The sequence below is a fragment of the Psittacula echo genome (assembly GCF_963264785.1).
Source record: "Psittacula echo genome assembly, chromosome: 3".
Lineage (NCBI taxonomy): Eukaryota > Metazoa > Chordata > Aves > Psittaciformes > Psittacidae > Psittacula > Psittacula echo.
Window position 1 is genome coordinate 100,569,658 of NC_137736.1, and position 23,899 is coordinate 100,593,556.

Here is a 23,899-nt window from a genome sequence, read left to right on the forward strand (position 1 = left end):
GCTGATGTGCAAATTAAGATGTAAGGCAACTATCTCAAGAGTACTCTCCCACACAGGCTTTTTTCTTTCTTCCCGAGGATTTATTCTCCCATCCATAGCTTCGTTTCCCCTCTGCAATGTGTCACTCATTAGACTGAGATTAGGATTATTTGAATTTCACCTGTCAGTGTGTGACGCTCTGAAAGAAGCATTTGTAAAAGTCACTTGAAAAATACACAGCTGGGAAGGTTGAAATGGAAAGGACCCATTAAATCATTCAGCACAATCATGGTTGTGGCCCACAAAGCATTTTTCCCCTCTTTATTTCAGGGCAGTGTACAGCAATGCTGCATAATTTGTGCTGTTTTCCTTGAGTAGTTATGCTAGAGGGCAAGGCATCTGTCACAATTATTGTCTTTTTTTTAATTAATCTGCTTTTATTTCCTTGGACCACTTTGATTCTTTGCTTTGACTAACTGATGAGTGATTAGTAGCAACACAGGACAGGAACGCTGTGCCCACTGCCGGTACCCTGCGAGACAGGCCGGTTTGCCACCGCCCTCTGCTAGCAGCCTGCCCTGTCTTGAGGCATAAGATTTGTCTTCCTGTAATTTGTGGCATATCAAGTGAAATTCTGGGTGGTGGCGGTATCACTGTCCCTATCTTATGCTTTTTGGAGCCTTGTCAAGTTCCTGGACCGGATGATGTGGATACATACAGCTATTATTGTAATGGGCTTCTACTGAGCAAAGCCATGCTGTTAGTCTTTTCTTAGAAATTATTCTCTCCAGCCACTTGGAACAGAGAACAGCTTAAAAAGCTTTCAAATAACATGTCTGCTGTCTCTTAGTTCTACAAGTCTAGCAATGTAATTGTTGAAATATTTTATTTGTGATTCCTAAAGACATCTTTGCCATACCTGGTTCCTACATTTTGTATTTATGCTCTGCAGTTTTGTTCTCTTCTAACTCCTGCCTGCTCCAGTGCCAGGTTTTTCTCATAAAATTAGGTTGTAAACTTAATGGAACAAGAACTTTCTTGCATGTTTGCGTGACGATGAGCAAAGTAGGACTGACTTGCTGCTGCTCCTGTGCAATACAAAAGAGCAATTCTCGTATTTTGAGAATGGTTCCCCTGAGATAGATCTTCTCTTTTTAGATTCTCCCCATTTCTGTTTCTGAAGCAAACTATTGGTTTTGCTGCTACCATTGTGCTTCCAACCTGTTTAATATGATTGTTACGAGACCCGTAAAAACTAGTTTAAAGCACATGGACATAAAATCATGAAATTTGCCAAAAATAACTCTATTTTTTTTTTTTTTTGGCTTTACTAAGGCCAAAGAATAAAAGCTTGAAAAATGATGGAGGAAAAAGTGGTAGTTAGCACCTTCTCCATCTGATCAGTCTGAATGACATAGAAGGTAGTTATAGATAACTAAATATATTATTGAATAATAGGGCAGTTTGAGGACCAAAATGGTAGTTTCCTAAGTCTCTCACATGCTTGAAAGCAATTGACAGTGATAAGAATTCTGTAGCAGCAGTAAATCTCCAATATCTATCTGTGCTCAAGTCAGAGTTACTTTTTGTATAAAGTACTTGTTATTTTGCTATTGGAAATCTTAATCTTAAAGTAAGACATGCACAGCAGCAGTTACTGCAGTGCAAAGGTAAATTGTTGTGACCTCTCTTTGTTCTGGCCCAGGAGCCGACACTTCTGGAGGGAAAATTTATTGTACAGTGAATTGTAGTTGGGCTTATTCAGATTCATTGATACAGTATTAGTAACTGTTAAGTAAATGGAAGATAAGTGTTGTTTAATAACCTGGGTTTTTTGCTTATTGGTGGGATGTCTTCTTGTATTTTACAAAGCAAAGTCAATACAGCTGTAATTTGTAAACTTTCAGGTGGTGTTGGAAAAAAGTGCCTGCACTTTGGAGCTGAAGAAGGACATGAGGAGTAAAAGGACCTGGGATCTCACTGGTCAGAATGAAACAGATGTTGAAAGATTTTTCAAATCTATTGTTAGTAGTGCTCTGTGACTATGGTGAGTATTACAGCTACCAAGGGAAAACTTGTATGAGTAGTCACAAAGTAGGTTTGGATGGTACTGTTTCCAGGTATTGGCTGAAATCAGATTTCACAGAAGCCACTGCTGATATCACAGAATATAGTCGAGATTATATGAACTTGTGTAAACTGGCCCTTTAGATCAGAGTGGCAAGAACCTTTCCTGCTCTGAATTTGCTCAGAGAAATAAACAAGATAATTGAACAGATTTCTGTGGGCGCTGTTGAGGAACTGGCTGTGTTAGAAGCAGGAACTGGAACTCTGCTCTCTTGTAAGACTCATATTTCATAATCTTTAATGAACATTGTGGAAGACAGACCTTGTAGGTATCCATACCAGGCTGGGTGGAACTGTGCCACACACCTACCCATTTCTCTCCATTAACTGTAAAATGAGCCTGTGATGGTCTGCTGAGATATAAGCATCTAGAGTGCAGGCAACCTCCTATGACTGAGTGAGTCCCCATCTAATGGAACTAAGCTGCCATTTAAAGAACTTTTGAGAACAACAGAGGTTTCTTTCCTCTGACTGTATAAGAAGTAAAGGGATGGTATTTGTACTCATTCAATTTTAGTAATGTAAAATTAGGCAGCTAGTCAAGAAGCAATCAGTTTCATTTGAGTAGTCCATACGTAAGTCAGCATATCTTGAATGCAGCTCTAACCCATCTGCAGTCTGAGATGTATGGAATGAAAAATCACCTCCTTCTCACCATCAGCTGCAAAGGAGGAAGATCAGACATCTTAAGTTCAAGTTAGATAACTAAGATATCTGCAAGCTGAGGGACATCATATTCATGGTGTCTTGTCTTTTTCAAGAATGCTCTAAGGAGGAAGTAGATTTGCAAAAGGAATTAATTCCTTATTGCACAGTGAATGAGAAAATTTGAAAATGAGACTCAATTCCTAAATAATAGATATATTTTTGAAAATCACATTGCTAATTTAAAAGAAAGCATTATTCTGACAGCTGCAGTACATTGTCAAACCATGCTAAAGGATTAAGCCGTGCACTGCTGAAATGTCTACAGCATTAAAAAATAAAGGAAAAAGGATTGTTTAGTCCCCACTTATGGAATGAGCTGTGGTAGCAGGTAGTTCACACACCAGAAGGCTGAAGAGGTCTTACACAGGAGAGAAATGGACCAAAAATACGTGCAGTTCTCCTTGTAGAAGTGAGAAAAACCTGATTATAGGTAATGACTCAATATTAATTATGCTGCTCATGCCTCTGTGCTTGCTGCCTTTACTCTCTGGAACAAGGGATCACTAGAAGGTTAAAGAAGCTAGAATTGCCATATTTTGGGTGAGCTGAGTTCCAGTAAAGGTGAAAGCATTTGTCTGGCTTTCAGTACCTTTTCTTCTTTTAATAAGACAAAGTTAACTAGCCAGGCTGGGAACACTGCACTGAGTGAGGAACACAGTGAGGGTAAGTATTAAATTCACATAACCCGAGAAGTGAGGTGAATGACTGCAATATGTACTGGTGAGCCAGTCCTGTAAGCATTCACGACTACTTGACTCAGAGGAAAAAGCTATTATTCCTGAACTTTATAGAGCGTGGCACAGTAAGTAATTACAAGGTGCAGTTAAAGAGCTAAATCTCTGCTGCAAATTTTAGGTGCATCATCTTTTGCCTTATTTCCAGTTAAAGAGTAGTCCATAGTTCAGAAAATTACTTCCAAACAGTTCTGCATATACACATCTTTGAGTATCACATGCTTGCAGTTTTTAGATAAGTATTTCACTCATGCACTTTTCTGTTTCAGACCAAGACTATTTTTTAAATGATCCAATATGCACTGGAAAATTACTGTAACGCAAAAAAACCCCTAACACACAACAAAACAGTATTCTCATTTCTGATCAGTTCTTCTGATGTGTTTGTTCTTAGCTCTGTACTACTAGTGGCTGACAAGCCAACAGCACAACCCAAGTTGGCTTAAACACAATTAAAAATAAATAAATATCATAATAGCATGCTCCAGTAATTCTTCTTGCTCTTCAGTGAGAACAAAGATTTTCCTTTTGATCTTTCTAAGTGTGAGTTCTTGCAAAGGCTCCTTTGGCAGGTTGTTGGCACCACAGCCGGGCTCCATTCAATGGCAGACCATTGTAATGACAACCAAAAATATACAAATGCATTGAAAGCTACCCCTGACTGGCTGTCCAAACAACTGGGACTGAGTTTTGGCATGTGGCACAGTCGTGCACTTAGAGTGGGCTGGAGAGCAGCTGAAGAAGCTTGTGGTGAAAGCCGGCTACTTCTGACTAGTGCCTTTTGGAGCATCATGAAAAACTGCTATATGGGCTGTCCAGGAGTGCCAAGTTCTTGTGTTATTAACCAAAGATGGGGAAAAAGATGCTGTGAACTGGGGTGCACCAGCCAGAGCTCTGCAGTGCTGCAACAGCATCCTCACTTTCCTCACTTCCCAAGTGATCTTCATGAGGGTTGATGGGAGCTGGCCTCTCTTCAGTCCTCCTGCACACATACACTGTAGTGTTACTTCAAACCCGAGGTATTCCATATAAAAAAATAATGTAAGAGAGTTAAGACAGATGTAAAAGAGAGCAAGGGCAGTGGAGAAATAGATACAAACACTGATACTTTTCATTACTATCCCTTGAATGTTTTTGCTCTGAACTTAAAGCTTGAATTTGAAAATTTTCATTAGGGTTTTTTTGCCATGGTCTGTTTTCTTTTTCTCCCTGTAATGTTTTGGCAAAGTTGAATCCAGATGATTCCTTTGTAGAAAAATAGATCATTTTGCCCGTGTTCAAAGAAACAAAGCCCCAGCAACTTGCAACCATTTCACTGGGAAACACAGCTGTGAGAACTTCATCCTTGTTACAGTGCTCACAGTGGCCTTTCTGCTGTCTTATGAAGATTTGCCCAGACTTGGTCCAGATGTAAGTCCTTGCAGATGAGTTAGTGATGAAGTTCTGTGAAGGACTGAGCATGCCCCAACTCCTGCTGCCTCCTCTTGCCAGCCCCATGCAATACTGTGTGCTGCAGGCCAGGGCAGCAGAGTTCCCCCATATTTGTAATATTGGGCACTAGTGTGATCTCTGTTGTCATGCTAGCAGTGAGCAAGAAAATTTGCTGGAATTAGGGAACAGCAGAAGTTAGAAGAGCTATAAGACAAGGAGACAAAGGCAGGAGTCTCGAGAACTGTGGTGATGGTAATGGAGTTAGGGTAGTACCCAAGAGATAGTGACAGTAGGTGATGGTAGGAGCAGGACTGAAAAATGTGGACAGGCACAGATGGCAGAACCAAAACATGAAGAGCAAGGCAGATGTGTTGCTGGGCTATGCATAGAGTGCCATTTTCCACAGGCATTTGGGGTCTGTTTTCTTCTTTCTGAGTGTCCGAGTTGAGATCAGGTTTGCTGGGGTGCCATGTTCTCTCCACAACTGGGACCAAGTGGGATCCTGCTTTGGATGCTTCTGAAGGACCACTGTATTTGAAATCAGGTCCTAGCTCTCTCAGGGCATTCGCAGTTAGTTGATACTTGGCAGTTTTCACCTTTGTGCCTGTGCCTTGGTTCCTAACACACAAAATGAGAATAGTTGCATCCTCTCATCTTTCGGGGATATTGGAAAGATAAACTCATTTACGTTTCTAATGCACTAATATACTATGATAAGTGCACAATAAAAGAGTCTGTGAGGGAAATGAATAATTCTGCATAGCAGCCTTTATCTGAAGGGGGCCTACAAGGATGCTGGGGAGGGACTCTTCATCAGGGACTGTAGTGACAGGACAAGGGGTAACGGGTTCAAACTTAAACAGGGGAAGTTTAGATTGGATCTAAGGAAGAAGTTCTTTACTGAGAGGGTGGTGAGGCACTGGAATGGGTTGCCCAGGGAGGTTGTGAATGCTCCATCCTTGGCAGTGTTCAAGGCCAGGTTGGATGAGGCCTTGGGTGGCATGGTTTAGTGAGGGGTGTCCCTGCCCATGGCAGGGGGGTTGGAACTAGATGATCTTGAGGTCCTTTCCAGCCATGACTATTCTATGATTCTATGATCAGGATGGGGTTTGGATGGTGAGCAGTCAGTGATACATGGGACCACCCATGGAAGAATGAGAACAAAAGAGCCCTCTGGTAACGAGCACCATCCATCTGCCAAAAGCAGCATCATCTTGTGGAAATGCAAATTAAAGACTGAGTTACAGTGCATATATGTAAGACGTATGCATGATTTATATGTGTGAGGCTGTGCATGCCACCTTCATTTGGACTTCATGGATGTGATTTGAGTTGGTTATTTTAAGGATGTGTTATAGCTGGTGGAGAGTAATGAGCTCTTTTAGTGCACACTGTATGTCACCCAGATGTAACTGTCTGTAGCTGGTCAGATCAATTTCTTCCTGAAAAATTTTCCCTGCTGACAAGAAAGTGAATCCAAGGTGACTAACTCCAATTGAAGCTTAGAGTGGTAGGCGTCTAATATTATGTGAGATGAGTCCTGCTACTCCTGACTGCTGAGTGCTTCCCTTGGCAGTTGCAGTGTTTTTCCAGCAAAGCTGTCTTTGAGGTAATCTTAAGACATGTGTAAAAGATTTAACAAGTCGAAGTATTGTTAGTTGATACTACTTATGAAAGGATTGCTTTAACTGAGGTTTTACACTTCCATAGGACGTTCTATCCAAGATTCAGAAGCCTTTTCCCAGACAATTAATTAAATAAATCACACAGTACATTCTGTATATGGAATGGATGTGTGCAGCTCCCATTTTTCAGATAAGTTTTCTGTGTCTGAAATCTCTTCTAAGTTTCAAGCAACACAGTAAAGCTAGCTGAGCTGAGAAGGGAAGTGTGATCTTCCCAATCCATTGCTTTAGATATCATCTCTCTCCACTAGTTATAGCACATCTCGGTATAATTTGGCAACTTGCACAAACACGGTCACGCAAGAAGTGCATATAGAAAAAACTGTGCCATTTATAATGAAATGATGTAATTTGGACATGTTGCACCACATCTGAGACAAGAAAAGTGCTGCAGTCACGATCCCTGTTATTTTCAGCTCTCTCACTCAAGTGACTCTGTGATGCAAATGAGCAGAATGAAAGATTCATGAGACAGAGGAAGAGGGAGGCTTCAAAAAGCATCATGCAGACTTCTTTATTTAATTTAGGGGACATTTTTCATGTTTATGTCTTAAGACACTGCCATCCTTTTTTTGCTAAGTTATACCTAAAGTAAGTGGAACAACAGCTGGCCACTGTGGACTTTAAGACTCGATAAGTGAAAGAAGTTTAGAAGTCTGAGAAACTATCCCGATAAGTGAAGTTTTCTGTGACTCTTCTGGGTTGTTCGGAGGTTTGTGTGTTTTTTAACCTTGTTTTTAGCCTTCCTGAGCATGTTACTGCGGTGGACTCTGAGCTACAACAAGCCACGTCCCTGGACAAAGGAGAGGTGGTGAGCTTTAATTGCTATAGCTAGGGCCTTCTTTTGTGTGTGTGTGTGTGTGAATTGATTCATTTTAAAGTGCCTGAGAACCACTTGTAAAATATCCACTTTATAAATCTTCATTTTCTTCCATAAAGTACATAAACAATCAGTTGTCCCTTTGGTTCTTAATACTGTTGTGGAACTGTTTTCCTTTCAGTTCTTGGCGAAGTGCAGTATCTCCTGTTGGAGCGTCCAGGTCATGTAGCCTTCAGCAGTGACACAGTGTCTGTGGAATATCAGTACTCTAATGGTGGTAATGTGACAGCAGAGCATCTGTCCATCCTATTGCTGGATGCCAGCACCAACAAGATAATTGCAAGAAAACAGCTTCCAGCAAATCAGTCCCAGGGGAAGGTAGAATTTGAGTGTTTCCATTTCAAGAGTGCTGGGGACTTCTTGTTCAGAATGGTCTCTCCCAGCGATAACAGCAGTGCTGCCCAGTGGAGCAAAAGCAGGATGTCCACCCTCCATGTGGAATGGCCTGTATTTCACATTGATTTGAACAAGAGCTCAGAGGTGCTTGGGAGCTCCCTTCAGGTTGGACTTTTTACAAACGAGCAGTTGTGTGCCATGAATGAGACAGTGGTTTCACTGGATGTGATATTCACCAGCACCCTTTATGAATTCGGAAGAGTAAGCTCTGATGAGACTCTGGGCATTAGAACTAGCAAAGAAATCCCGCTCTCTAGATCCCAGTGGATAGAGTTTGATTGTCCACCTGTTAGTCAAGAAATATACATCGCTGTGTTACTGAAATCATTAGAAACACATTCCATCATTGCCTCCATAGGACCTATAGATCTCCTTCACAAATTTGGGTACAGACTGGTTGTGGCACCAGAAGCAACATGCAAAACTTTGGTTCAGGTCTTCGTAGTGTCTCCACCATGCACTTCTATCAGTGGAAAAATTGTCGTCTATAAAGAGGCTCTCAAGCATCCTACTCAAAGAACAACCTGGCTTTATGAAAACACCCTTCACCCAGGAGACAACAGGACAGAATTTAACTGCAGTTTATTTGATGTGGGGAAGAACAAATACTGCTTTGACCTCTTTAATTTCTCAAACCGAAGCCTTTTCCCAACAAGAGTTAAGGAGTGCATGATGATCCAAAGGAATATGGGTTTGTACTGATGTTTGTCCTCTTTTAGCCAAAATCAGCTCTCTTCCCAGCCAACATGGGTGATGATAAATAGGTTTGATTGTGGTGTCACCTGTTGGATAGCTATTTTTTGGGTCTCTTACACCAGACAAGTGGTGTAAATGTCATATGCAGTGGGAACGAGATAGAGCAGATTGTTACGTAGAGGCATACACAAGGACATTTGGTACCAAATGCTACTGAAGTAGCTTAAAACTGCACTAAGGTAACACTAAGTACCAACCCAAACCATTTGGGGCATTCTGAATGATGTATCTCTCTAGTCCACGCAAAACTGAAACTTGGCCCTCTCAGTGAGGTAAGAAGCTGCTGCAGTGGATCACGCCCACTGGAGACACTAAAGGTAGGATTAGTCTTGCCTACATCAAAATGTCTAAAAGCCACAGGTCCAACACTGAGTAGTTGTCTAGCTTTTTAGTCAAGAGGGACAGGATGATTCATGGGTATAGAAGATACATGGGTTGAATCCTTACCTGTGTGCCTTTTTTCTCTAGCCCATTTGCTGTAGGAGTTTAGAGTCCTGTCTGTTAGGTACACAACTTTTGGTGAGATGAATCAGTATTTGGCCACAGTAAAAGACACTGTTGAGTCAATTTGAGAGGTTGCAGGCTTTGCAAGCAGCCTTTCAGCACATGTCTCTGCAGACCAGGTTGCATTTTCTGACCCATCAGGCCACTAGGCAGATCATGGGTCACATTTGTATAGCTAAACTTTTCCTCCCAGGAAAGATTAGAATCATACAAATTGCCAACTAGGAGCAGTCTGAGGTTCATAAAGTCCTTTGGACCATGACCACACATAGTCTGGGAGAGGGCTGCTTGACAAAGCTAGAACCATGTCCAGGAGTGTTCATGTGATCATATAATCACAGGACAGAGCTTGAGCCTGTTCCTCAGCCCTGTTTAAGGAACCATCTATACATTCTATTTCTATCTATGCATCTTATGCAGCTGTAGCTTCAGAGGTGGCAATCCATGCTTTGCAGAATCTATAAATCACAGTCGCATGGCAGAGGAAGCAGATGAGCCAAAATGTCCTTCTCATACTTTGTTTGTGGATGGCAACCACAGTGATGGAGGGGCTGTGTGTGCACAAGGGGATTGGGTTGGGTTAGGTTGTGTTGCCTATACCCTGGAACAGAAGAGTAAATGTTCTCATGTGAAGCAGGCTTGTATCTATAGGTAATGTATTAGCCTTTCCCATCTTCACACTTCAAAGAGTTCAGGTTGAAAGGTTTGAGATGTACGCCATTTTATATACCTCCCCACCCTGGTCTCCCTGAAAAGGAAGTGCAAAAAAACCCCCGGTCATTGCATTTCATGGGCAGGTATCTGAGTGAGATCAGCAAGAGACTGGGAGTGTAGGACATGCTCCATAGCACACAGTCCAGACACAGCCTATATTAATTAGGTTCTTAGTATTGTATGCTCTTACATAAATTCTTAAACTGCTAGCTGTTTAATTAGTGCTCTGTACTAAAAATGACCTCTCTTTTCACCACATGCCAAACTCTGTATGTAGTTCTTCTCTTCATCTTAACTTCCCATCTGCGTTATCTGTTGGCACTCTCTCTCTTCCTTTGGCATAAGAAAGTCTATCTAAAACTGAAAGCGTATTGTTTTCTTAGTGGAGATAATTCTCAAGGAAAAAGGAAGAGAGAATTCTAATTCTTTGTCTGTGCTTGGGTGGTATGTTACACTGATGTGATCTAGATAATTACCCCTGCAGATGAATACCTAGGATATGACATAGATATGTTTCTGTGCCCAATATTTAACTGTTTTAATTGATGAGATCCACCTTAAGCGATGACTCTCTGCAATCTGCTTTGTTTCCTTGGGTTCCCCAATAGCATGATCCTTACAACTACAGTCGAAAGAATCAGGCTATGCCTGTGAAGAACAGAGGTAAGTCAACATCTGCCAAGTTAGAAGTGTCACATCTACAAAGCCAATGAAAGTGAAACCACGTTGCATAGCTGTAAATAAAATGTCAACCTGAAATTAAGTAGACTGCAGCACATCTGACTGTGCCTGTATCTGTGAGACTTCAAAGCCTGTAGGCAGTGTTTGCAAGGAGCATGGTGTTCTGGGAGGGGTGCATCTGCCTGAAGCCACAACAGGCAGAGTGAACCTGTGCTGTCTGCAATGGCCATCTACCTCCTGGCTGGTTTGGGAAGCCCTCTCCTGAGCCATCACTCTGTAGCAGGGCACTGAGAGATGGTGTGCCCAGACCCAGGCCCCGATAGCTGTGTAACACTTGAGGCTGCTGCGCAACAGGCACTGCTCCTCAAGTCACTTATTTTCTGCTTTGGACTTCTTGAACTCACTCAGTTTAAGGCAAGGAGAGGTGATAAATCCTCTAGTCTGGGCTCCTAGACAACATGAGCCATCACCTTTTATCCAGTTGCCCTGGCACTGAGCCCCGCAGCTAGGCTTTGCATTTGAACGCCACTTACCCTCCAGAGAGTTACCCAGTCTTTTGTTGAAGGCATGACAAAACAGAGACCTCTCTGGTAATTTCTCTCAATACCATGCTCTGATTTTATTTTATTTTTCTAAAAAAGGGAAACTTTGTGTTTCATAACTAAAGCTCATTTAGCTTCAGTCTCTAGTGACTAGCTCTTACTCTGCTGCTCTCTGCTAGACGAGACAGCTGTTTCCTATCCGCTGTCTTCCCCCTGCAAAGACGTTTGCACATCGAGATCATCTCAGTCCTTCCAGATTATCTCAGTGTTCTTTTTAATAAACTGAAAAAGATTGAGTCTTTAATTGGAAGGCATTTTGTTTGGGTTTTGATGAATTTTCTGACTCTCTTTGGCTCCATTTCCATTATTTTAAGCATTTCTTTTAATTTGACAACAGGGGTGCCAGCTTTGGGTGCTGTGTTCAGAAGTCCCCCTCACTGATGCTGCTTGAGCAGAACCACTACCCTTACCCATACCTCTGCTTTCATTCCATCAATTGCATTAGCTGATTTTGCTACAACTTTTACCCTGTAAACTCCTGTTGAGCTGTTTTCACGTATGACCTTTTAGTATGTAGTCTACCATCCTGCAGGTACAATTTGTATTCCTTCTTCCTACATTTTGTAATTTGCTGATTAATGATCTACTTTGCTTGGTTTACCCTAACATACAAGTAGCCTACATTGCTCCATACAACTGCACTATCTACTTACGTCATCACAGGAGTGACATATTCTCAGTAATGGTTTTATCTTTGTTTTCATGTCAACTAGGCAGGCATTGACAGCACTGAGCCTTATATTAATCCCTTTGGAACCTATCCAGGTGCATTTACACTCGATGATGGTTTTCTGTTGACAATTTCATATCAAATCTGTCACTCAGCCAGTTCTTACTTCATTTAGCATATGCTCTGTTATTACAAAGCAGAGACATCATCTGATAAAAGATCAAAGCACCTAATCATTATCTTCATCCAAACCACAGAGGATGAGAAAAAAGATTATTTTGCCACACCCATTATCCATAGATCAGGCATCAGTTATATTCCTGACCCTTTGGCAAGCCTGCTCCTTACTCCTTATTGCAGCCAGGTTTAGTACAGCCTGTGGAACAGAAATCTGGCTTGTGTCTGGAATAGGAAGAATGTTCCCAGTGGCCCCAAGTGGGCCAGGGCAGCAGCTTCAGAATGAGTGTTGCAAAAATGCTTGTGCTGTGTAAGACTATGGATAGATCTATGAAAGGTGGGCTGTGAGCCAGCACTTGTGCAGCTTTTTGTAGACTCCCAACCGGAGAACCTGTGAAAAAGTAACAGCGAGATGCGAGTCACTTCATTTGTCTCAGTGGAGTGTTAGCTGTTTCACACAGGTGACTTAGGGAGGGTCATGCAGCTAACTTTTTCTCTGCATTTGACTGTCTTATCTGAATGTCTGAGGTAGGAAACTCATCTTACCCAGCAACAGATGCATTTCAGGCTCCTTCTTTTCAATGCTTTATCCTGTGCTTTGCTCACGTGGATTTTAAGTGTCCCCAGCAGTGAAACTTCTGCACTCCTTAAAAGGATGTTCCATGTCTTAGCCTGTATCCCACTTGAAACATGGGATGAGACTGATAAATTAATCAGTAATGCTACCTCATAGAAACAGGCATATTTTCTTCATATTTCTGTTGTTAATTTTACAGTTCTTTGTTATACTCCAGAGACCGTTTTCAACTTTGGTGTGAAGTCTTTCACAGTTGCCAAAAGCAGAGATAAATTTTGTCCATCCGACTTTTGCTGACTGTCAAAAAAAAGCCCTACTGGGAGCTCAGCAAGGCATAAGAAGTACAGTTGTTGCCTGCAGGAGGAAAGAGGAAGGTAGGGGAAGACCTTCTGAAGGGAAAAGTGGTCAATAAGGGAGGAGAGGAGTAAGTGGAGTATCTAGAGGTCAGGCAGGGACACACAACTTCCATCAAATACTTGCTTCCTGAATAAGACTCTATGAATCAGACCTGCCTATCCGTAGGAAAATCTGGGAAGCAATTAGCTGTATTGCCTGAATCTGCACCTGGCTTGCATTTTTTTATAACAGACAGATGCAGGGGATGTGGGTATGCCAGGGCTGGTTTGTACCCCACCTCCTGTGTCACTGAATACTTCTCCACAGCCCCAGCATTTTAAGAATATATTGGGTGTTACGGACCTGGGATAGCTCTTGGCTTCTGAAAAAAAGTTTAGGCTGTGTCTCTACAATTCTTAAAGACACCTGTTTGTGGGGAAAAGACTGCAATATGCACAGGCAGAGTCTAGGTTTTCTTCCTTTAAAGGGATCCTCATCCTTTCATTGTCCAAATTAGTAATCTGTTGGAGCATGCCACCATTTCAGTGCACCCAGGCTTCATTTCCATGGAAATAGAGAAACACGGAATGGGTGAGAAGGGTGTGTTCCCAGGTCACATCCAAACAGCAGTACAATGTATGTACACCCATGCTCAGGACTTAAAAGCTGATCTCAGCTTCCACAAATACTCTGCAATCCCCTAGGCTAGTGTAGCTGTTCACATGAGCCTGTAAATCATCAGTGGGTTTGTCCCATATTACTGGTCTTGTTGAAGGGTTTAGGACTATCGTGTGTCAGGCTGGAAAGATGATGCTGAGCAGCCCTTGCTGACTATGCCATTGGATAGCACTGCATGCTCAAAGTCTTATGAACACAAACATTTGTGGGGAGATAGTTATGCAGAGCAGCAATTAACACAGTTAATTGCATTTATCTTTCATGTTGGCAGATCTGCCAACTATCAGCTATGTCAAACTAACTCATCAGTTCAAGGTCTTCACGTTGATAATTGATTCCTCAATTCTGTATGAAAAAATTCACACTTCTTAGAGCTGGTTTGCAGTGCACACCTTCTGGTTTCCCCCTGGCACTTTGGATCTGTTTGTCTTAAATGGAAATTGATCATTTAATTTCCTTGGGGGAGAATAAACTATGTTTCAATTTCTTTTACATTCTGGTAATTGCAGGAGGTTGCAGAGCAAGTCACAGGAGTTTAAATCTCCGGTCTTTCGTGGGAGCTGGAGCATTTCCTGCTCTCTGCTAGTTAAGGCCGGTACTCTTAGCCCCAAAGCTATGGATGCCAAGTGTTTATGCTAAGGAGCTCTTTTGCTCTCAGCTGAAGGCAAAGTCAATGAAAAGTGCCCTGGAGCAATGGGCACATCATAGGTTTGACATCAAGATTATAAAATTACTCATCCTGAATGTTCTTGTACGTTGAAGCCCACAGGCATCAATGTGGAGGCTGCCAAGCGCCCTCCACTATCGCCAGTATTAGCATTGGAGGCAACTAGAACCTTTCTGGGTCTGGCTTTATATCTGACTGTAACTAACCGAAGTTTAAATGAGCAGGGAATATGGAGAGAGAGAGAAATTATGACAGGTACTCACCAAGCTGCTCACATAAAGTAGTCTATGAGGAGGCAGGTGCTTCTCCACCTCGCCTTCCTCCCTCTACCAGTGATTAGGGACACTGCAGGAATCTTTCATGATACTGATATGAAGAAGAGTGTCATGAGATCCCCCAGTACTGTGATACCATGAAGTTTTTTGCAGGAGGGATCAGTGAGCCACCCTACTGACTAATGATGATGGTAATTTTTTCTTGCTGCCCTCACTAATATTTCTGCTCACTAGCTGATGTGATTTTGCAACTGTCCAGAGTTTGTATCTTTGCAGGATTCCTTACTCCAACAAACTTTCTTAGTTCCCCCCTTCTTGGCACCCTCTGACCCCTTTTCCTCCTGACACCACACACCATCCAGTCTTCATAGAATCATAGAATGATTTGGGTTGGAAAGGACCTTAAGATCATCCAGTTCCAACTCTTCTGCTGTGGGCAGGGACGCCTCACACTAGACCAGGTTGCTGCTCAAAGCCCCGTCCAATCTGGCCTTGAACACTACAGGGATGGGACATGCACAGCTTCCCTGTGGCAGCCTGTTCCAGTGCCTCACCACCCTCACAGTGAAGAATTTCTTCCGTATATCTAACCTGATTCTCCCCTGTTTAAGTTTGAGAGTCTTAAACAGACTTTCAAGTTAGAGAGACTTAACCAGAGTTGTGCTCCATTTCACACTTTTCTGGGAACTGGAGTGGCTGCAAACTGGGGGAGTGAGAACACAGCCTGCCTTTGGGCTCCTCTCCCCTGTTGTAGCAGCTCTCTAGCTCCAGAGACTGAAGAGCGAAAGCTGAGAGGTGCTCACAGAACACAAAGTGAAAGATAGCCTGAGATCACAAATATTACAATGCTGTGGTAAAGTCAGTGGCAAGTAGGCAGGACGGTCGCTTGGCGTTGTGTGGGCTTAAAACCACAGCACCACCAGGGTGTCTTACAGTGCCCATGTCTACTCTGCATTAGGCAAGGCAGATGCACTGGAACATGCATGATGTTCATGAGTACGTGCCTGTACACGCTTTACAGCCTTGGCTGACAGCACAAGGGTAAGCTCAAAACCTCTGGGCCCTATCCTGCAGTGCAGGTGAGTACCTGCATGCAGGAGAGCAGCCCCGCTGGTTCTGTTAAGCTTCTTGTGTTGACGTAACTCAGACTGGCATGTGCACAAAAATCTGTAGGACAGAGCCCAAAGCAGGTAACATCTCATGTTTGTTGAAACACAGCTATATTTATTTTTGTTAGATACTTTTAATAACTCACTATGAACAACCCAGCAACCAATATAACAAGGCTCTACAAGGATGCTGGGGAGGGACTCTTCATTAGGGACTGTAGTGATAGGACAAGGGGTAATGGGTTCAAACTTAAATAGGGGAAGTTTAGATTGGATATAAGGAAGAAATTCTTTACTGAGAGGGTGGTGAGGCACTGGAATGGGGTGCCCAGGGAAGTTCTGAATGCTCCATCCCTGGTGGTGTTCAAGGCCAGGTTGGACAGAGCCTTGGATGACATGGTTTAGTGTGAGGTGTCCCTGCCCATGACAGGGGCGTTGGAACTAGATGATCTTAAGGTCCTTTCCAACCCAAACCATTCTATGATTTTATTTTATGATTCTGTGAAATCATAAAGCCATTTCCAGCACTGTCTAGTCCTTTGACATAGTAACTTCGTCACTGATCAGGAGCTCAGGGGCATCCTAGCAGCAAAGCAACTGTGTCATAAAATTAAAGATCATGACCAGTGTTGACAGAAGCAACACTATAAATTATTTAAAAGAGCAACTTTAACAAACCTAATCTAGTTTTTTAAATTATTGCCTATTTAGCTAATTTTCCACTTTATCTGTGGGTGATGAAATGGAATTAAGAGGTCTGTTGTTTTTCTTTCTGTTACAATATAGGAGGATCCCCAGGGTTTTTGTCCTTTAAGATTGTACCTGGGCTTGTGCATTAGTTTGAAATTGAAAGCTGTGGTCTTGGTTCAGTGTCACAGCTGTTAGATACAGGCAGGATCCGTCCCTCTCTCTGGGTTCTTGCTGCTGTAAAGTTTGAGTGTTGAGCACTGGATAAGGATGTTGTCTAATCAAAAGAGGGATTTCATTGCACATTAAAAGGTGATAATGTTTGAGATAGTATTAGAACTTGCATCCACTTAAAATAAATAAATGAACCAGCAAAATTTCATCTCAAGTTAATTGCCAAACCATAAGCAATAAAGCAACAGAGACCTGGAAGCTGTCAAGTGAATGATTCAGTAACACGTCTGTGTGCCGAGAAGATAATAGAGAGAAACCAATATTGCCATTTCATTAGGCCTTGTAGACTTATCCTCCTTTCACAATCACATAAATCAGCAGTAACTACACTTAAGTCAATGAAGTTATCCTGCTGTAAAAGCACTATTTGTCAGGCGGGAATTGGATGAATATATAAATTACTAACCCATTCCAAAGATTTGTGGATTAATTTCCATTTGCTGTGGTTCCAGGAAGAACCTGCATGCCAGTTGACTGACCACTGTGTTGTTGGCTGGCACTGGAGCGGATAAAGGAAAACAAGGAGTAGGAGTTTGCCCAGACTGTGATGGGAACAGGAGCAGGTCCCTGGATGCTGCTTGCTCTTTTGGTGTTGTTTGGTTATTTACTGCTGTTTCTCTTAAATGAGAGAAGACGAATGGCTGTGTCTTTAAAGATAAGGATGCAGATGCATTCCTCATTGCTGTGAGCTTGTGTATTTGCAGAAACATGGAGCCTGTGGCAGCCCTGGAGCCCCTGCAGTGTCACCTGCGGGGACGGCATCCGGGAGCGCTTCCGAGAGTGCATCACCTCCTCATCAGCCAAACCAGGCTGTGCTGGATCACACAGTGAGACTTCCTTGTGTTCCCTGGAGGAGTGTTTGTGTAAGTATCATCTCTGCTGTCCTCTTCTCTGTGGTTGCATGTCTGCCCTAGCAAAAGAAAAGGGCCTGCTATTAGAAGGACTTTGTAAAATGGAATGATTCTGGAGGGGTGTCACATTCCTGTGGTTGATGGAGTAGGGCAGGAGTCTACATGCGTTTGTGGGACAGCTGGAGATAGGTCTCCAAGGCATAAGAAGATTTTGGTATTCTGTGGGTGCCATGGAAGGGGTTTAAAATCTCCAGCTTGGCCAGGGAATGAAGAAAGACTAAAGGAGAGATCTTGGGGCTAGCAAAGCATAGAATCATAGAATGGTTTGGGTTGGAAGAGACCTTAAAGATCATCTATTTCCAACCCCCTGGGAACCAGAGATGGGGAATAGAAGGTGCCCAGGGACTGTGCAGGCTCCTATTTTCTCAGGCTGTAATTTAGCAGATATTTTAAACTATTACAAAGTGATCAGTGCCTTACCTCTGGCTTTGGCTGCTTCCACGCACTTCCTTGTTCTGCAAAAGTGTAATGTGGAGAACTGGAATGGAGCCAGCCAAAAACTGGGAAGTTTGGGGATGTGGGTAAGCTGTTGCCATGCTTGTGCCACTGAACAGGGAAGGACAGCAGAGGGGTAGAATGTGTAGCTGGAGCAGGAAGAGGGCACGACTACTTTTTTAATGGAGGTGTTGGCTTGAACCAGCTTCAAGATGTTGAATGAAGGCCTCAGAATTGTACAGGCAGGCCTGGAATGTGTTGTGGAGCACTGTAAGAAATGGGTTGTATTGAACAAAAGGTTGGATGACGGGAAAATGTTAAAAATGATATTCCATGAAGCCAGGTATTGCGTTTTGTCAGTGTTTGTGCAGCATGTAATGTATTTTAACAGCTTGTTGTTAAAGTGTCTGATGTTTTTAATGACTGGAAAATGCTGGCCATGTGGGTTTGCTTATTTTGTAAATCTGCAAGTGTAAGCAGAGAAGAACAAGTCAGATATTTAGGGCCCCAGCTTAAAACTAATGCCCTGCTCTAGGCCTGGTTGTCTTCTCTGTGGCAAACCCTGTCATCCTGGTGTGGACAGTAATGCCAGCAGAGAAACACAGTTGGTGTTTTCCTAAAGCTGGTGCTGAACTGTGCTATTCCATGCTTGTGTTACCTGCGGGAGGGGTATGTCTGTAAGTACAGTACTTGGCTTGGCTCCTCTCTGGCTAGCTTCACCCCACTCCTATGGAGCCCAGAGAGCAGTTCTGGTGCGCAGAGTTCCCTGAGGGGGGTCCATCCATGTGGAGCATGTCCTGGACACATGGTTTGTATATGAACCTTGGCTTTACATGCACGGAGGTGACTGGCCTCTCTGGTGCTTCTCGGAGGTGTCACTCTTTCCATGCATATGTACAACTATATAAGGTATATGGTGGTTTTCAAAGAGGTCAGCAATCCTGCGCATACCCAGTGCACATGCCTGTGGCAGTCTGGTGGGAGTTACACTGTCTGCCGGCACTCAGAAGGTCTGGAAAATCCTCAAATTCCACCTTGGTCTCTGGGTTAATAACAAAGGTTATCTATACATTTTATATATAGGAAACACAGATGCACAGGAGGCCTGCATCTGCACCCATTGCTGTGGGATCATCTGAAGGAATTACCTCACTTCTCTCTTGCACATGGTTTCTAATCCTCCTGTTCCCACATCAGGCAGCTTCCTTTGCAGAATCGCCTACAAGATTTCATCTCATTGAATCTTAGATTGCTCAAGAAGTGACTTGACACTGTGATCTTACAGTGTTCATCTGCTGCCTGATCTCCAGCTGGGAATGTCACCTTCCCACCCCCTGACTGTCTGCACCTTTCTGGAGCAGGCAAGCCTTTTTTTCAGCACAACTTATGTTTGAAGTTATTAGTCCAGTAGATGGAGCAAATAGCTGAATAAATGAAACCAGCACACAGTCCAGGGGCAGAGGTACGTGAGGTGGAGAGAGAGCAAACCTGAGGGACTAAGTCCTGTATTGAACCTTGCTGTTAGCTTTCTGTTCCAAACAATACAGCACAGTGTCTTGAAACTCTTTAAAACAAAGTCTTTAAAAAATAACTGTAAGCAAACAGGATGGGGAAGAGGATGAGCAATGTATGAATTGCTTTGCTGCAGTGGTACTGAACAGAGCAGATGCTGGTCCTACCTTCTTTGCTGAGGTCAGCATGCTCACTCACTGCTCAAGCCTCCAGAACAGTAGTGCTCCGTGCTCTGGCACAGTGACATTGGGCTGGATGAAAGTTTTAGAGATCCTCCAATAAAGATCCAGCAGGCATTGATCTTGTTCTTTGAGATGATGCTGAGCTCTCAAGAGTGTCATGAAGATCAAAGTGGATCCAGTTGCAGGATTTTTCAAAGAGCTTGGGGCTGTCAGGTAGACCTGAGGCAAAGAAATGTATCCCTTGCCCAACCAAGCACGCTGCACGTCTGTTATCATAGCAGCCTGAGACCTTCTGGCCTGTGTTCATCAGTGTATTTGTACATTGTGCACACCCTCCTAATACCAGCTTTCTGTTGAATGAGTGTCCTGAATTGCGGGAAGAACATGGTATCAGCTTCCTGTTATTCTGCTGACGCATTTCCTATGCCTGGACAGTCACAGTGGCGCAGGCACCTGCCAAGTTTTACAACAGACTTTCTATCACTCTGATGTAAGGCTTTGGGTTCTGGATAAAACTAGAGACAGGACCAGGGTTGTTAAGTGGTTCAGTGTGAGCTCACAGCTTTATGGCCAGCTCTTGTCAACTACAGCTGTGCAGCCTTATCCTCCAACAGCATTGTCATGGCCTTACAGTGCTGGTGTTGGGTCATAAGAAATTGGGGAGTGCTAACACGCACTGGAATTAGCTGCTGGACCAGTTCATCCACTTTCAACTATGCTCAGGGCTGCCCCTAAAATGCTAGGGACCTCATCCAAAAAAAGAATTATTAATCTCTCCTTGGTTCAGCCATCTCTAATGTGGTGCAATGCACAGGTGAGAGGTTTAAATAGGACTGTGGAAAGATCTGTGATGTTCACATTACAGGTTAAAATCACAGAATATCTCAAGCTGGAAGGAACCCATAGACATCATCGAGTCCAACTCCCTGCTCCTTTCTGGACTACCTAAAACTAAACTATATGACTAAACCATTGTCCAGATGCTCCTTAAACTTTTAAAAGGCTTAGTGCTGTGACTGCTTCCCTGAGGAGACTGTTCCAGAGATTGACCACTCTCTCAGTGAGGAAGGCCCTGCAGAATGTTCTTCCCTGTTTGAAAGCCCATCTGCGGTCCACAACAGAATACTAGAATGCCAAGGGCACCAGAACAGTGGCCTTCTCAATCCCAGCTTGGAGTGGAGGGGAAGGTTCCAGCCTCTGGGGCTGTGGCACAAGGCAGTGGTAGAAGAAGCACCCTCAGAGGACTGCTTAGAAAAGTTATGCTGCCCCTGCTAGTGCTGCCTTTGTGCTCTTCACACTCACTGCAATTCTCACTCCCCTTAAGCTCCGGCAGGGGGATTGGACTAGATGATCTTTTGAGGTCCCTTCCAATTCCTAATATTCTGTGATTCTGTGATTAGTAATTTTAAAGTGATACCTGAAGTACTAGCCTGGGTTGGGTTATTTTATGGTACTTTTCACCAGGAGATCTTAACGTACTTCACAAAGAAGGGCAAATAGTGTTACCCGTTTTACATCTATTTAGGAGTGCCTTATGGAAATGGCAGAACAGGCAGAAGTAATGATGACAATTAAATGTTCTTTGGGAGCCTTGGTTTAAAGTAAGTAGATCTGTTCCTGCCACCTTGAAGTCGTCAGTAATAAGTCATCTCCAATGAGCAAATTTTAATGGCAGACAACTTCCTGTACTGTGTTAACTGGTCATTTTTAATTTGTTGTAAGGTGTCCGTACTAAAATACCAAAATGCTGGTGACAGTGCAGCTCTGATAGACATGTGTGCTCATTGTTACAGCTATGAAGCATCCCACCCCACCTTCTGTCCAGCCAGGAGAGGACCAGAAAGCAAATAACATAGTGACCATCACAGGTATCTCCCTGTGCTTGTTCATCATCTTTGCCACTGTTCTCATCACCCTCTGGAGGAAGCTCTGCAGAGCTCAGAAGTGCAGCACTGCCGTGCGCCGAAACTCTGTCCATTCCCCTGGCTTTCGGAAGAACTCTGATGAGGAGAACATCTGCCAAGGCAACAAGCAGCGGGACAGCTTCGCTGAAGGAGGGGATGCCCCTGTTAACATTCCTCTGACCTACAGGCGAAGCCTCCAGTTTGCCCAAGAAGATGATGCCTCTGGAAGTGAGAACTTCCAGCCAAACGCCCAAAAAATTATCCCTCCGATCTTCAGCTACCGCTTGGCACAGCAGCAGCTGAAAGAGATGAAGAAGAAAGGCCTGACTGAGACCACCAAGGTGTACCATGTCTCTCAGAATCCCCTCACGGACACAGTTGTTGGTGCCACCACGATGCTTCCCCTGAGCGGAGAAAACCAAGAGGAGGCAGCAGCAAACAAATTTAGGATCAAATCTCCGTTTCTGGAGCAGCCAGCCAGTCAGCCCAAATTCCTGGGGGAAGGCTCTCACCCTAGGCTGGATTTTCCATTCTCACAGGCCAATGCTGCAATGAGCCCTACACAGACCTTGGTAAGAAGAGCTCATTTCAAGCACCAGGATAACAGAGGGGACTTGCCTGAGAGGGGCTGCCACAGAAACCCGCAGTTCAGAAGAACAGCCAGTTTCCATGAGACTAAAAAAGCCAGACCTTTCAGAGAGAGAAGCATGTCTACCCTCACCCCCCGGCAGACTCCTCTCTACAACTCCAGGACCAGGACATGGGACCAGGGTTTGGAGGACAGGATGCGGCCAAAATCGAGGAACACTAATCCAACTGGTGAAAAGCTGGATCAGCCCCACAGTGCTGCGCCAGGGTGTGAACTGCAGAGCCATGGCACAAAGTGCCACCACAGGGCAGGGCCTCCAGTGAAGAAGCTGGACTTGGTCACTGACCACCAGCCTGCCAATCAGGAGAAGGCAGCTGATAAGCCTGAGCCCAGCCGATGCAAACGGGGCCCTTCACCTAACCCCAGAGGCACATGGCGGAAGGAAACGAGCTCAGCTGGCAAGGATAATTCCCAGAGAGTCCCAAGTGTAAGCCCTGCCCAGTACCGAAGGGACAAGTGCCAGAGCTTCCCCTTGGACCCTGAGTTTGCCTTTTATGATAATACTACTTTTGGCTTAATGGAGGCAGAGCAGCAGATGATCGACCTCCCTGGGTATTTTGGCTCCAATGAAGAGGATGAAACAAGTACTTTAAGCATCGAGAAGCTGGTGATCTGAGGGACTCATTGCAGCCCTGCAGGAGGGGCATGAGCGGGAGAGGATCTGCAGGATCTCTTGGCTTGTGGTGGAAGGAGCAGCGGGAATTGTGTTACCTCCACACTCAGCAGGAGGGAATAATGCCCCAAGTCTGGCTTGTGAGAACACATTCCTCTCTAATTACTGGGAAGTGCTTCCATATCATTATTTTTTTGTATGTATGTGTGTACAATTCACACAAAATACCCCAGGAAAGCACGTGTTAGTGGAGGCATGACACAGAAATAGCCAATAGTTTTTATTGCATAAAGCAGTCATGTTTTATGCATTGTATATGATGGATGCCACTGATCTGGCCTTTCTCACCTTGTGGACCGTGTACTAGTAGATAATAATGCCCTAAAGCATCCGTTGTCCAGTATCCTCAACCATCTGTCCTAATTGGTGAATCCTTGCCCATTTAGAAAACACAGACCTCAAGTTGTGAGCAGTTTCCATAACTTTTATGGTAGTCATTACTGAAGTGGCCGATTCATCACGATTGCTCAAGTAAGTCATATGGTGGTGTTTATTTTAGCTGCTTGCATGAAAGTGCAAAAAATTGATGCTGAATACTTGAGTGAATTTAAAACTGAGGGGGCACTTCTCACCCTTCAAGGTTTTGATACTTTCCTTCTGTCAATATTTATACTACAAAATCAGTGATGTACAGATATATGCAGGAAATTAGTAGAAGAGGCATGCTACTGGGAGGGCAAAGAAAATGGATGATCAGATTTGAGTCCTCACAGAAATGTTACTTGTAGCATCTAAGCGCCTCTAAGAGACAGTGAGAGAACTGTTGAATCACCCATCCTTTCCATAAGCATCTTTGCCTTTATTAAACTTTTCAGAATGTAAATACATTGACAATAATACTGCTACAGCAAGCTCAGAATAAATTATGAGCAAAACCAGCGAACAGTAATTTCATTTCATGAATACCTGGTTTGTGAGCAGAAACTAAAACTGGCTTGACAACATCTGCTGCTTCCCAGAGAATCCTATGGTGAAGTACAAAAGCTACCTTGGGTGTCTGATTTTGTTGGGCTTTAAAACCAGAGA

At 43.6% G+C, this 23,899-nt stretch overlaps 1 protein-coding gene across 1 annotated transcript; it reads left to right on the top strand.

The window, feature by feature from the left end:
* Positions 1–1,968: 1,968 nt before the first annotated feature.
* THSD1 (thrombospondin type 1 domain containing 1) lies at positions 1,969–22,816 on the top strand (the record flags this gene model as incomplete). Its single annotated transcript, XM_080613181.1, has 4 exons — positions 1,969–2,026; positions 7,666–8,631; positions 17,312–17,470; positions 21,441–22,816. 4 exons carry the CDS (start codon positions 1,969–1,971, stop codon positions 22,814–22,816), a joined length of 2,559 nt encoding a protein of 852 aa, XP_080469307.1.
* Positions 22,817–23,899: the final 1,083 nt, after the last annotated feature.